At 45.6% G+C, this 15222-nt stretch overlaps 1 protein-coding gene across 1 annotated transcript in view; it reads left to right on the top strand.

Annotated features, from left to right (window-relative positions):
* The window catches only part of PIP4K2B (phosphatidylinositol-5-phosphate 4-kinase type 2 beta), a 47309-nt gene that overhangs the window by 17528 nt on the left and 14559 nt on the right, over window positions 1-15222 (top strand). Inside the window, exon 8 of the mRNA XM_088474604.1 lies at window positions 2052-2304. Coding sequence (XP_088330730.1) covers window positions 2052-2304 — 253 coding nt within the window. The remainder of the gene's footprint in view (window positions 1-2051; window positions 2305-15222) is intronic.

Here is a 15222-nt window from a genome sequence, read left to right as displayed (position 1 = left end):
AAGATGGTGGCAGTTCGTGACCAGCACTCCCCAAGCGCCACATTAGATAGACTGGATCCGGAGAGGAGGTGGATGGCAGGAATCACTTACAGGCTCTCGGAGCGTGGAGCCAGGAAACGGGATGAAACCTTTAGATAAGCGCAGCACCACGAAACAGCTGCTGGAGCCGGAGACAGGAACACTATGGGCTGATGGGAGAGGACTCGGCTGTTGAGAACACTGGTGAATATACAAGGAGGCATTGGGATTCCACGGGGTATATTTACTAAAGTGAGAGTTTTAGAAGTGGAGATGTTGCCCATAGCAACCAATCAGATTCTAGCTATTCTCTTCTAGAAGGTGCTAGTTAAATGTTAAGTAGAATCTGATTGGTTGCTATGGGCAACATCTCCACTTCTAAAAACTCTCACTTTAGTAAATTTACCCCCATCTCTGAGTCCCCAATATTCAGGAGAAGGTACCTCTCACTAATATTCAGCTTAGTGAGGAATCAGCCAACAAAAAACAGGATGGGTATAAGTGGGAGAACCAGCAACACACTCCCTACTCCTTGCTGTGCCAGGCCACGCTGCACCAAACCATTTCATTTAAATGGATTACTGTTTGTCACAGTTGTTGAAGCAGTTACAAACAATTCAACCTAGTCAAAATGTAGACCTGCAATGATTCTTTATGTGCATTAGTGTGTCCAGTTATCAATTTACGGTATGTTTCCATTCCACTTAATTCTTGGGAAACTTTGGGCCTGATTCAGAGCTGGATGCTCTGACAGAGCGCGCTCGCTCTGAATCAGGGCGTCTTTTTTTTTTTTTTTTTTATGGAGCAGCCTCCTGGCCACTCGCATTGCTGTGGGTTGCCACCCACAGCTAATGCGAACGGCCAGGATGATGGTCGCGATGGTCAAGACCATCGCGGCCATCGGGCTTGCGACGAGACCCTTGTGGTAGGGTCTCGTGGCCACAAGCCCCAGAGAGCTTTCGGCTGAAGCAGAGTTGAAAGCTGTCCCACTGACATCACTTGTGATGTCAGTGGGGCCGACCCCAAACGGTAGGCGTTCTCATGGGAACGCCTCCGTCTGGGCAGCCACCCCCCCCGGCCCGCTCACCAAAGGGGGCGTGCTGTCGATGTTGAGTGACAGTCGCTATCCGGGTCTCGCGCATGACGGAGCCGGCTCCGTCGTGCGCATGTGCTCTGGGCCACCATCGACCCGGTTGCGAGCGCTCAGCACTTTCGACCGGGTCTGAATCAGGCCCTTTGTACAAACTACAATCTGCACTCATTTTTGCGTTGTGGCAGATACTGGTGAAACAGCAAAAAAAAGTATTTACTAAGCCCATCCTACAACCACTTTAATTCATTTATTCTTTTCCTTTGAAGTACTGGTTATATTAAACTCTTTTATTACTTTAAATGAACATTCACCGCATAAGTGCGCCTGGAAAGTGCAAAATGCCATTATAGTTATATGGACAAGGCCTTATATGAAGCATCTCAAAGTTCTCCCCTCCATCTTTCTTTCTTCTAATGATGCCGCCATCAAAAATCAAATCTAATTTTTCTACTTGAGTGCAAAACTAGGTACTACCATGTGTCTAGTCCACACTTGGTAAAGTAAACCACCAGTATGTCCAATTCCCAGCACAGTCTCTCCTTTTTTTTAATCTGACCGCCTGGTCTGTGCACTCCCTATTTAAGTAAAGAGGGGCATGGGGAAGGGGCTTTATTAACTCTGCTCTCTTTAAAAACAGCAGTTGCACTTAATGCTAATTCAACAAAATTTTTATAGGCTTTAAATGTTACTATCACTATTTTAACATCCATGAGACATAAACTGGAAATGTATAACATTTTAAATGGTTTTTCAGTAAGTGGTCAACCCTTTTAAAATGTATGTGAATTTTTATTCTCGTATAATGAATGAATGCCCCTTAACACAAACACTGTGATGATGATAATATAGTTCAGTTTCAAATGTTGCATGTTGTGCAGGTAAAATTGTTTACTAAGTTCCCATAATTGCCATGTTCAGACTGCTCTCTTTCCAACCTCAGTTCCTTTCTGTGCTGAAGATAATGGATTATAGCCTTCTAGTGGGCCTACATGACGTGGACCGAGCAGAGCAGGAGGAAATGGAAGTAGAGGAGCGGGCAGAGGAAGAGGAGTGTGAAGATGGCTCTGGGAATCCCATTTGCTCATATGGCACTCCCCCAGATAGCCCTGGGAATCTACTTAATTTCCCTCGATTCTTTGGGCCAGGAGAGTTTGACCCGTCCGTGGATGTTTATGCAATGAAGAGCCATGACAGTGAGTATAAGAGTGTCAACTGGACACAACAAGTCAGAAATGTAAGCTTAGGGCCAAGCAGAGAAGATGAAAGGACAAGTAGGTCAATGTTTTAGTTGATTTGATGATCAAAACATAAGTTTCGTGGATTAATATACATGGTCAGATCTGTATTACAGTGTTATCCTGTTCCTATTGGACAGAGCCAAATTCCAACTCACAACAGCTTCATTGTTAACCTCTAGAATGAAAACCAGTGAAAGGTGAAAGAGAACAATGTTGTAATGTAGACACACACAATATCCACATACACTGAATGGCCAAATTATTATGACCAACGGGTTAGTACTTCGTTGGTACAACTTTTGCCCTTAATACGACTTGAATTATTCTAGCATTGGATTCTACCAACTGTCAATATGTTTCGTGGGGAATATTTGCTCAAATGCGATGAACTGCATCTCTATAATGTTGCCTCCATCAGCCTGAAGGGCTATGCCATGCAAGAAGGATCCAAGCTGTTTCTCCATAGCCTCTCCCTACCTTTCACATGGTATAATTGGAAACGTGATTTGTCAGACCACATGACCCGTTTCCAATCATTTACTGAGCAAACTGGAGGCATTGATAGGCCATCTGAACTGGTCCCTGATTCAGGTTATCCATAATTTGGTTCCCTGTTGCTTGTCTGTGGGACTGAACAAGTCTGCCCACTTTCCTTTTTGCTCCAGCACCCAGTAGCTGTTTATGACCACAGACCTTGCACTCAGACCAAGTTTTTATTCTTCTGGTTCACTCTGTGAACCCTTGAACATTTCACCAGTGCAGCCTTTTTGCTGGTGCTTGCACTGCTGCTGTGTGCACCAACAATGATTCCACCTTCCAAATCCTTCAGATCGCAATATTACCTATTAATGACTGACACACTTCATTAGTCTCTGCATACCTTCGCCTTTCCATTCTTATACAGATTTAGACATCCTACATCGGTATTATTTGCGGAATATCTACTTTGCATAAAATGACCTGGTGGTCATCATAATTTGGCCACTCTGTTTATCCAACTTGGTTTAAATAACAACTAAGGGCTAGTTAAAGTAATATACTTTATTATGCACTACATGTTATGTGAAGATATCCTCTAAATGATCTTCACATATAGCTTATTAGTATAAAGGAAAAAAAACAACAAATTTGCTAGAATTATGAATGGGTCTATCCCTGGCCCACCAAACCCATTGGATCTGTTGGCAATAAATTGAAAATCAGATATCCCATTAATACAACTTTATTGATGTGCTGCTGGGGCCAGGAGTGGAGTATGGTGAGGACTCAATGAGTAGAAGAGAGGAGTTGTGCGTGATTGTGTGTGTTTTTGTTATGCATGTCTTAAATGTTTTGCTTTTTGGAATTGTATGTAGCACCTCTAATATTGTTAGAATGTACTTTTGAGTGTGCATTATACCATATATGATTTTGAAGTCATGCTCGTTGATTAGGAAGCCATTTAGCACATTAACCCCTTAATGCTGAACGATTACAGATATGAGGTTTACTTGCATATACCTCCTCTCTCATTGATTTGTTCAGCGGGTAGAATGGTTGGCAGTGTATGTATTGTAGTGTTGCGCAGATGTGGGAAAACTAATGTGGTGGGTGCATATGTTTTTGTTGTAGTACATGGAGAAGTATGTTTATAGTAGTGTATAGTTTTGTGTAGTATAAGCAAAATTTTATGAAGAAAGTGTACTGTACTAGAGTGGGGCCCCAGCTTCTTGAAGCAAAAAAATAGAAAGAAGTCCTAGAAGGAGTTCCTCATCTTTATCCTCTCCTAGGGGTATATTTATTAAAGTGCTGGTTTTTAGAAGTGGAGTTATTGCCCATAACAAACAATCAGATTCTACTTATTTATGTAGCACCTTCTAGAATAGATTAGCTAAAATCTGATTGGTTGCTCTGGGCAACCACCTAATTTCTAAAACCAACAATTAGTAAATATATCCCCTAGTGTCACTAGCCCTTTTAAAGTCTCCATCTTGGTTGACCATATCATAATCTCTTTTGTTACCGCATGTCTGCTGTCTTGATGTTACCCTTAAGTCATGCCTTCACTTGACCACACACATACTGTCTCTTGTCTACTTCTCCTTCTAAACATTGCCAGAATACGCCCTTTTCTCACTCTGTACGTTACCAAAACCGTTATCCATTCTCTCATTGGGACTGGTGTAGAGATGGACATATTTTGCACCAAAACCAAAGTATTAAATGTACTAGAAAAATCAGATGCATTGTGTGCAGATTGCAGAGCTGAATGAATCTCAACAAGTATTGTATATGGACCTGATAGGAGATGTGGCTTGGCAATTTTAGTAGTAAATGCTAAAGTTACAGTATGCAAATTCTTGACAATATAATTAAATGAAGTTTCAGACATTCTGGTGCATATATAACAGGCTCAGATTTGCTGTTCCCTGTGCAATTCTGTTGATATAGACCAGGGGTCAGGGAACTTTTTTACCTTTTTACCCCAAAATATATTTAGATATGCCGACGTTACCCCCTTGACTTGAAGGGAAGGAAATCATATAGTAGTGCCACCATATAATGCCCCTGTAGTAGTGCCCACGTAGTTATGCCCGTGTAGTAGTGCCCCCATATAATGCCCCTGTAGTAGTGCCCCTGTAGTTATGCCCCTGTAGTAGAGCCCCCATATAATGCCCCTGTAGTAGAGACCCCATATAATGCCCCTGTAACAGTGCTCCCATATAATGCCCCTGTAGCAGTGCCCCCATATAATGCCCCTGTAGCAGTGCCCCCATATAATGCCCCTGTAACAGTGCTCCCATATAATGCCCCTGTAGCAGTGCCCCCATATAATGCCCCTGTAACAATGCCCCCATATAAGCCCCTTTAGTAGGGCCCCATATAGTGCCCTGTAATAGTGCCCCCGTAGTTATGCCCCTGTAGTAGTGCCCCCATATAATGCCCCTGTAGTAGTGCCCACATATAATGCCCCTGTAACAGTGCCCCTGTAGCAGTGCCCCCATATAATGCCCCTTTAGTAGTGCCCCTTTAGTAGTGCCCATGTAATGCCGCTTGTACAAAGAAAAAAACAAAAAAAAAACACTTACCTTAATCCCCACTCCTGCATCCGCCGCCGTCCTGTCCGCCCGGATGCTCCTCGGAACTATGGGAGAGACGTCATGACGTCTCTCCCATAGTGCGCATGGGGAGAGCTGGAAGCTGGAGTTCAGAAGAGAACTCCAGCCTCCGGCTAACGTGACGCTGCAGGGAAGGAGCCGGGCGCCCGCTGGTAATAACATCTCAGCGGGCGTCCGGCTTAGAGCCTACCTGCGGCGCCGGGCTGGAGGCCACTGGCGCGCCGCACCCGGCGCCAGTGACCTCCATTCCTGGGGGTAATGGACGGACAGCCGGGCATGCAATGATTAATATGCATGCCCGGCTGTCCGTCCATTACCCCCAGGAATTTCATTTTTACCCCATTTGGGGTAATTTACCCCTGTTCCCTGACCAGTGATATAGATGTTAGGTTGAAATTGGCAATGAGGCGGTTAGGCGCAAAACAGGTTCTGTTTCTTCTTCAGGGTCCATAGGCTCCTCAGGGAGACCTTGGGTCGTAGGTTTGATCTGGATCCTGAGCACCACGCAGTTAAAGCTTTGCTCCCAGGATGCACTGGTCCATCCTCCCTATACCCCGCCCCCGAGCCAGAGGCACCTTAGTTTGAGTTGGTGCCCGGCTGGAGTCGGGTCATTGTTAACACAGAGGGGCTACTTAGCAGCCCCTAAAGCTATATTTTATTTTTATTTTATGATTTGGTAGTTTCTGAACTATCTTCAGAGCGAGTAGCAATAGACTGTCCATTGGACGTCTGTGCTGCCTCTCCGTCACCTCGCCGGCGCCGCGACGCCAGTACCGAACTAGGGATCTCGGCGGAACCCCGGGGTCCATGGTAGCAGACTGCGACCAGACGTACGGGGACAGGTAAGGTATATTAGCAGTCATTGCCTCCGGTCTCAGGGAACAGATCGGAGGCGCTGAGGTGGACGCAGGCCCCCCACTTCCACTAGACCACCAGGACAGTATTGGTGCGGGAAGCCAGCGTCCCTGGGGTTAATATTCAGCCAGGGGAGTCAGCCTTCCCTGTTGTAGCGGCTCCTCCCCTCAGCTCAGCGTGCCTTTCCACTGCAGTCTGGCTTAGCTGAGCTGCTTCCTCCTACGGCCATGCCCCCTCCTGAGGTCTCCGGCATCCTTTTTCTTGTATGGTGCGTCGCAGATCTCCTTGGACAGCGTTTGGTCCAGTCCTCCTGTGTACCTCTCCTTTGGGTCAGTGTACACTATAGCCTTCCCAGACACTGAATCTGGGCAGTTGAATGTAGTGCCAAATTGCCGTGTATTATATGTAATATATATTTCTGCATTGAATGTGACTTGCGCTGACTGTCTGTGCCTTTTCATTTCAACTGTCAGTTAATATCTATCCCTTCTTCTGTACAATTTGCCCTAACACAGGTGTAGTTAGGGTGGTTCTTAGACTATATATATATATATATATATATATATATATATATATATATATATATATATATATATATTTACATATATATATATCATATACACACACACACACACACACACACACACAGTCAGTCAGGTCCATAAATATTGGGACATTGACAGAATTTTCATATTTTGTCCTCTATTCACCACCACAATGGCTTTGAAATGAAACAAACAAGATGTGATTTAACTGCAGACTTTCAGATTTAATTTGAGGGTAATTACATCCAAATCAGGTGAACGGTGTAGGAATTACAATGGTTTCTATATGTGCCTCCCACTTTTTAAGGGGCCAGAAGTAATGGGACAAACTAAACAATCCTAAATCTAACTTTCACTTTTTAATACTTTGTTGCAAATCCTTTGCAGGCAATTACAGCCTGAAGTGTGGAACGCATAGACATCACCAGACGCTGGGTTTCATCCCTGGTGATGCTCTGCCAGGCCTCTACTGCAAATGTCTTCAGTTCCTACTTGTTCTTGGAGCATTTTCCCTTCAGTTTTGTCTTCATCAAGTGAAATGCATGCTCAATCGGATTCAGGTCAGGGGATTGACTTGGCCATTGCATAACATTCCACTTTTTAACCTTAAAAAACTCTTTGGTTGCTTTTGCAGTATGCTTCGGGTCATTGTCCATCTGCACTGTGAAGCGCTGTCCAATGAGTTCTGAAGCATTTGACTGAATATGAGCATATAATATTGCCCAAAACACTTCAGAATTCATTCTGCTGCTTTTGTCAGCAGTCACATCAATAAATACAAGGGAACCAGTTCCATTGGCAGCCATACATGCCCACGCCATGACACTACCACCACCATGCTTCACTGATGAGGTGGTATGTTTTGGATCATGAGCAGTTCCTTTCCTTCTCTTCTCTTCCCATCACTCTGGTACAAGTTGATCTTTGTCTCATCTGTCAATAGGATGTTGTTCCAGAACTGTAATGGCTTTTTTAGATGTTGTTTGGCAAACTGTAATCTGGTCTTCCTGTTTTTGTGGCTCAGCAATGGTTTGCATCTTGTGGTGAACCCTCTATATTCACTCTTGTGAAGTCTTCTCTTGATTGTTGACTTTGACACATATACATCTACCTCCTGGAGAGTGTTCTTGATTTGGCCAACTGTTGTGAAGGGGTTTTTTTTGTTTCACCAAGGAAATAATTCTTCTGTCATCCACCACAGTTGTTTTCCGTGGTCTTCCGGGTCTTTTTGTTTTGCTGAGCTCTCCGGTGCGTTCTTTTTTTTTTTTTTTTTTTTTTTTTTAAAGAATGTTCCAAACAGTTGATTTGGCCACACCTAATGTTTTTGCTATCTCTCTGATGGGTTTGTTTTGATTTTTCAGCCTAATGATGACTTGCTTCACTGATAGTGACAGCTCTTTGGATCTCATATTGAGAGTTGACAGCAACTGATTCCAAATGCAAATGTCACACCTAGAATCAACTCCAGACCTTTTACCTGCTTAATTGATAATGAAATAACGAGGGAATAGCCCACACCTGTCCATGAAATAGCTTTTGAGTTGATAGTCCCATTACTTTTAGCCCCTTAAAAGTGGGAGGCACATATTGAAACTGTTGTAATTCCTACACCATTCACCCGATTTGGATGTAATTACCCTCAAATTAAATCTGAAAGTCTGCAGTTAAAGCACATCTTGTTTGTTTCATTTCAAAGCCATTGTGGTGGTGAATAGAGGCCAAAATCTGCAAATTCTGTCAATGTCCCAATATTTATGGACCTGACTGTGTGTGTATGTATGTATGTGTGTGTGTGTATGTGTGTGTGTATATAGATAGATATATATAATATATAATTTGTGAAGTCTGTCACATACAGTTGTGTGCTCCACGGTGCCATATTTTTTTGACCAGTGAGTTGCATATTTAGTGAGTGGGGTCTGACAGCGATTTAGCCCTAGTCGGAACCAGTGCAGCGTTACCTGATTTAGGTTAGTAATAGTTATTATACTTACCTGTCAGGATCTTCACTGCCGGTCTTCATCTATCTGAATTAGAACCGCCGAACATGCTTCCGGCTTCCATACCGATCCCTTCAGGATGGGTTATGTATGAGGTGCTGTCAGTTACCTGGCCCCTCAAACTACCCAATTACGGGACAGGGTCACCCTTTTGGCGGTGTTTTCTCATGTACTGGCCTCCATTGCGGATCGCCTTGCGTTCACGGCTGTTTTGCCCCATATGGGGTTTCCCCAACAAGCCATCCCTCCCTCTCAGGGTATCCCGCATTTTTTGCAGTCTATTCCTGTGCCACAGATTGTAACTCCCTACCAAGGATTACCGCAGTACATGCAATCCCCTCCAGTACCACAACAGTCTGTCACTCCCTTTCAGGGACTGCCAATAGCTGTACAGCCACCCTGGGGGGATGTTTTATCAAATTCAGTACAGAGTTTGGCAACTTCCTCCATGGCCTTGCAGACCATGTTGCAGAATGAAAGACCTAAAAAGGCATCTAAACGCCCTGTGTTGTCGTCCCAGTCTACACAACTCGGATGACGGGGAGGTGGATGATGCATCTGATTCCGATTCCCCACCACAGGATGTGGAACCTAAAAAGTATCAACGTTCCTGCTTTGGTGTGGGCAGTCCGATCCATTCTAGTTATAGAAGAGGACAAACCTGCCCCTAAATTCTAATACCCTCAGTTTAAACAGGTAAAGGTGACTTCAGCAGTTTTCCCTCTCGCTGACCAGCTGGTAGACCATATGGCGGAGGCCTGGCAATCACGTGGTAAGAGGTATCAGCCGCAAAAGCGTTTGGCCTCATGTTATCCATTCCCTGAGGGTCACTGCAAGAAGTGGGAATCACCGCCTGCAGTAGATTCTCATGTTACTCGCTTGATAAAAAGTGCTACGTTACCTATGTCTTCCATTTCTTCCCTGAAAGATTCTACAGATAAGAAGGTGGAGACGTGCCTGAAATCTATTTACTCTCTCTCGGGAGCTGTTGCCTGTCCATCCATAGCTATCTCATGGGTGGCCAAGGCGATAGAGAGCTGGGCAAATGTTCTGGAGGACACCTTCCCCGAAGAGGCTCAGAGGTCTTTGTTGGGCCACATGAGAGATGTGGCTGCTTATATTGGTGAGGCTGCTTTGGATGCCAGTCTCCTGTCCTCCAGAGACTCGGCTGCGGCCATGTCTGCTTGCCGCTCCCTGTGGCTACGCTCCTGGAGGGCGGATGCTGATATCAAAAAGGGCCTGGAGGCCTTGCCCTTTAATGGGGAGAAATTATTTGCCCCGGACCTGGACACAATTGTAGATACACTGGCTAAGTCCTAAGTCAGCTTTTCTGCCATCAGCCTCTGCGCCTTCGAAGGCTAGAACCTCTTCCTTTCGGTCCTTACGTTCTCAAGGAAAGGCCAAAGGACAGTCTTTTCCTAGACCCTCAGCGGCCAAATCGACCTCCAAGCCTAAGAAACAGGCCTGGAGCGCCAGACGCCCTACTTCCAAGTTATGGGATAAACCTTCAGCCTGATGGAACGGGACCTCCCTCTGGGGGATCCCAGGGTGGGAGGCTGACTACTTCAGTTTGCCCAGTGCTGGTGTCACCCACCAAGGATGCTTGGGTAAAACAGGTGGTCTCTCAGGGGTTACACCCTCTCATTCCGTCAAAGAACGAACAAGGCCTTGCAGATCCAGGAGGCCATAGAGTCCTTTGCTGAAAGCAGGGGTAATTGTACCGGTTCCACTGTCTCAATGCGGGACTGGCTACTATTCTACGCTTTATGGTTCAAAAGCCGAATGGATCTCATCAGCCTATCCTCAACCTAAAATATCTGAACAAGTTCCTCAGGGTGTCTAGGTTCAGGATGGAAACTTTACGATCCATCATACTGGCCATGGAACCTGGGGATTACATGGTGACACTGGACATTCAAGATGCATACCTCCATGTCCCCATAGTGCCTTCTCACCACTGTTATCTGCGGTTTGCTATTCTGCAGCGACACTTCCAGTTTTGGGCACTGCCCATTGGCCTATCCACGGCTCCAAGGGTCTTTACCAGAATTATGGCTGTCATGGCAGCCCATCTACGGAATCAGGGTATACGACTCCTGCTGTGCCTGGACGACCTCCTCTTGCCGGTGGTTCTCTTGAGGTACTTCAGTAACACATGCACCTGACGATCGCTTGTCTACAAGCGCACGGGTGGTTGATCAATTGGAAAAAGTCCTCCCTAATTTACTCCCAGAAGATGGTTCACTTGGGAGCTTTCCTGGATTCTCATCAGCAGAGAATCTTTCTAACTCCAGAGAAGATCTCCCTACAACGGCGAGTGTGCAGTTGTCTCCACAGTCGCCGGGTGTCTGTACACTTGACGATGCAGATTCTAGGATCCATGGTGTCAACATTCAACATGGTAGAATATGCTCAGTTCCTTTCAAGATCCCTGCAGGGGCTGAACCTCTCCAGGTGGAACGGATTACCCCACCGGATCATAACACAGACGCTGGTGCTTTCTCCGGAGGTGCGCCTGTCTCCGTCTTGGTGGCTACAAACAGCTCATCTCATAAAGGGTTGTCTCTTTAGGATCCCAGACTGGGTACTCCTAACAACGGACGCCAGTCGCTGGGGCGCAGTGACCGGTCCTCACTCCTTTCAGGGCTGTTGGACAGCAGTAGAAGCAATCCATCCAATCAACATATTGTACAGGGCCCTCATGATGGCAAGACACATTCTTCACGGAAAACCCGTGCAGGTGCAATCTGACAACGCCACCAGAGTGGCTTACATCAACCATCAAGGAGGCACTCGAAGTCGGGCAGCAATGTCAGAAGTGTCACGCATTTTGACATGGGCAGAGTGTCACCTCCCGGCCATTTCGGCAGTGTTAATTCCGGGAGTTCTCAATTGGGAAGCGGACTTCCTCAGCCGTCACGATGTGCATCCAAGAGAATGGACTCTTCACTAAGAGGTGTTTCAGCTCCTAGTGGACAAATGGGGCCTCCCAGAGGTGGACGTAATGGCTTCCCGTCACAATCACAAATTGCCAGTGTACGGGTCCAGGACAAGAGATGCCAAAGCAAGCTTGGTGGATGCTCTGTCAATGAAGTGGACCTTCCTGGTTGCTTACCTATTTCCTCCAGTATCCCTGCTTCCTCGGGTTCTTCGGAAGTTCAAGCATGACTGAGGCACGGTCTGCTGGTGGCTCCAGCTTGGCCCAGACGTCATTGGTAATCAGCTCTACGGTCTCTCCATCGACGCTTCATTCCTATTGCCTAAACATCAGGACTTGTTATCTCAAGGTCCTTGCCTTTACCCGGACCTGGAGCATCTGTCTTTGACGGCGTGGCTCTTGAGACGTCCCTCCTAAGGTCTAAAGGATTCTCTGGCTCTGTCATCAACACGATGCTTAGCGCTTGTAAACCGGCTTCAGCCAGGATATACCACAGAGTATGGCATACATATTTCCAGTGGTGTCACTCAAGGGAGTATGACCCTCAGGTGGTTCGTATTTCCAGAACACTGCCATTCCTTCAATCTGGGTTGGACCTCGGCCTACGACTGGCCTCGTTGAAAGTACATGTCTCTGCACTGTTGGTGTGGTTCCAACGAAGGATAGCTCCGCTTCCGGATGTCCACACCTTTCTACAACGTGTTCTCCCGATTCAACCTCCCTTTGTCCCCCCCCAGTGGATTATTGGGATTTGGCGGTTGTCATTAGGACCCTCCAGGGTCCTCCATTTCTCAAGTGATAAACAGCTGACTCTTTCTCCTGGCTATTGCTTCTGCCAGGAGGGTGTCAGAATTGGGGGCGCTCTCCTGTCATCCTCCTTTTCTGATATTTCACCTGGACAGGGCTGTGCTTCGCACTCGCCCTGAGTTTCTTCCAAAAGTGGTTTCTAATTTCCATATTAACCTGGAAGTTATTGTACCGGCCTTTCGGTCACCTGACCTCTCGGCAGGTGAGGCCTCATTGGATGTGGTCTGTGCTCTCAGGATTTATGTGGACCGGACCAGTTCCCTTAGGAAATCAGACTCCTTATTTGTGCTGTATGGATTTCACAAGAAAGGATAACCGGCCAATAAACAAACATTGGCCAGATGGCTTCGTATGACTATCTCAGAGGTCTACACACAGGCTAGCCTGTTCCGGCTTCTGTTACTGCTCATTCTACTCTGTCTGTGGGCCCCTCGTGGGAAGCTCGCCGTTGCACCTTGGCTGTTCAGCTTTGTAAGGCGGCCACGTGGTCTTCCATTCAGACCTTTCTAAGAGTCTATGAATTTGATACCTTCGCCTCTCAGGATGCTTCCTTTGGGCTCTGGATTCTCCTCTCAGCGCAGGAGCATCCCCACCCTTAAAAGGACTGCTTTGGGACATCCCCAAGGTCTCCCTGTGGAGCCTATGGACCCTGAAGAAGAAAATGAGTTATGGTAAGAACTTACCTTTGATTAACTCTTTCTTCGAAGCCATAGTGTCCACAGGGCACCCGCCCTGACGCCCCTGGCTTCATATGTGGCTGGTCACCGGTTTCCTGTCTCCTTCTATGTGAGTGTGATTCTCGAGTGTTCCAGTCTTCCTTCTCTCTTTTTTCCTCCTCTGGCCTTTGGCTACTTACCAATTGAGGTGCCTCTGGGGCAGGGTATGGGGAGGATGGACCAGTGCATCATGGGAGCAAAGCTTTAACTGCGTAGTGTCCGGGATCCAGATCCAACCTACACCCCAAGGTCTCCCTGTGGACCCTATGAACTTCGAAGAAAGGGAGTTAACAAAGGTAAGTTCTTATCATAACTCTCATTTTGTCTTAATACTAATTGTCACTTGAAATCAAGCGTTAATCTTGGCAGGACCAGCAAATCGGAGCCTTTTTCTGTGCCTTAACAGTGTTGTTAATTAAATCATAATATAGTTGCATTTGCCATATCAAATTATTAAATATATATCCAAATATAAAATACTAATTAAGTACGATTAAATGCAAACATGCATTCAACTCTTCTTTTAACCTATTAACTGGCTAATATTTTTTCCTAAAAGTGCACAATTTTTTTTTTTCTTTTATGATTGAAATGGGTCAAGAACATCTATTTAAAACTTATCCAACACGATTTTATTTTAAAAAATATATATTTTCTTTTTTTTTTCTTTTGAAACATAACATTTATTTTTTCCGACAATATAAGGGACTGTGATCCTGGGGGCTGGTTCATTTAATTTTCCTCAGTGGCTGCTCCTCTCTGCAGCCGCTCTGTGGGGGTAACTGCCTGATCAGCAGTAATTGTCAGCATGGCAGACACTGGGGGAGGGTGCAGTTATGCAGAGGGGATGGGAGGTCCCTCTGCCATTGGCGGCTGTTGGAAGATTATCTTCCGCCAAGTGCGCAGTGGGAGTTTCTGACTGGTTGCATTGTTTGTTACCATGTCAGGTAACGCACAACCTGGAGTGGTCGCAAACGATCTGACTACGCCAGGCAAATAGTTAAAAGTTCAAATTGGAATCTGCACCGACCAATTTTAAATTTCAAAAACGCAATGTGAAAACATTTATTTATATATATATATATATATATATATATATATATAATACCCACAGCCCCACAATTCATAATAAGTCTCAGTGGGAGGAATCAAGGCACTTGGTGAATCAGAGGTGTCTGTCGATCAGCATCATTAGTGTGTGCTGCGTGCCAGGTGTCGAACACCAACCAGCTATATGCCTTTTGACAGGTGCATATGCCTCTTATAAGCTCTTAAGAGACTTTACGTCACACCAGATAGGTAAGACAAACAAGATCACAGAAAACATTATATGCAACATTAGCGATATCTACAATGTGTGGAATATCAGGAATGGGTTAGATAACCACAGCATTCTGCAGCGTTGCAGAGACCATCACAAGGGAGAATCCAGTAGGATGAAATTTATAACTAACAAAAAAGTAAGAAAAACTTGAGAGGGGGAGACCACATTAAAGTAATCAACAAGTAAGAACTGAGGTATACATACACGAAACCTTCTCACGTATGGACTTAGACTTAACTTTACTTTCAATATTTATCATAACAAAATAATCACCTTGCCTTAATATTACATGACACAAGATGCACCTTAACACACACAAAATCGAAACTGCACATCTAAAAATGTCCAATTATGCATATAACCATCCCGTAATTCCCACACTTAGGACTTGATTCAGAGCCGAACGCTCTGACCAGAGCGCTCGCTCTGAATCAGGGCCCTCCTCCATGAAAATGGAGCGGCCTCCTGGCTGCTCGTATAGCTGTGGGTGAGCACCCACAGCATATGCGAGCGGCCAAAGAGATGGTCGCGATGGTCTTTACCATCGCGACCATCGGACTTGCGACGGAGACCCTGCGGTAGGGTCTCCC

The sequence above is a fragment of the Taudactylus pleione genome, unplaced genomic scaffold (genome assembly GCF_031769625.1).
Source record: "Taudactylus pleione unplaced genomic scaffold, aTauple2 ptg000155l, whole genome shotgun sequence".
Classification (NCBI taxonomy): Eukaryota; Metazoa; Chordata; class Amphibia; order Anura; family Myobatrachidae; genus Taudactylus; species Taudactylus pleione.
The sequence above is the reverse complement of the archived record's forward strand: the minus strand, read 5'-3'. Positions and strand labels throughout refer to the sequence as shown.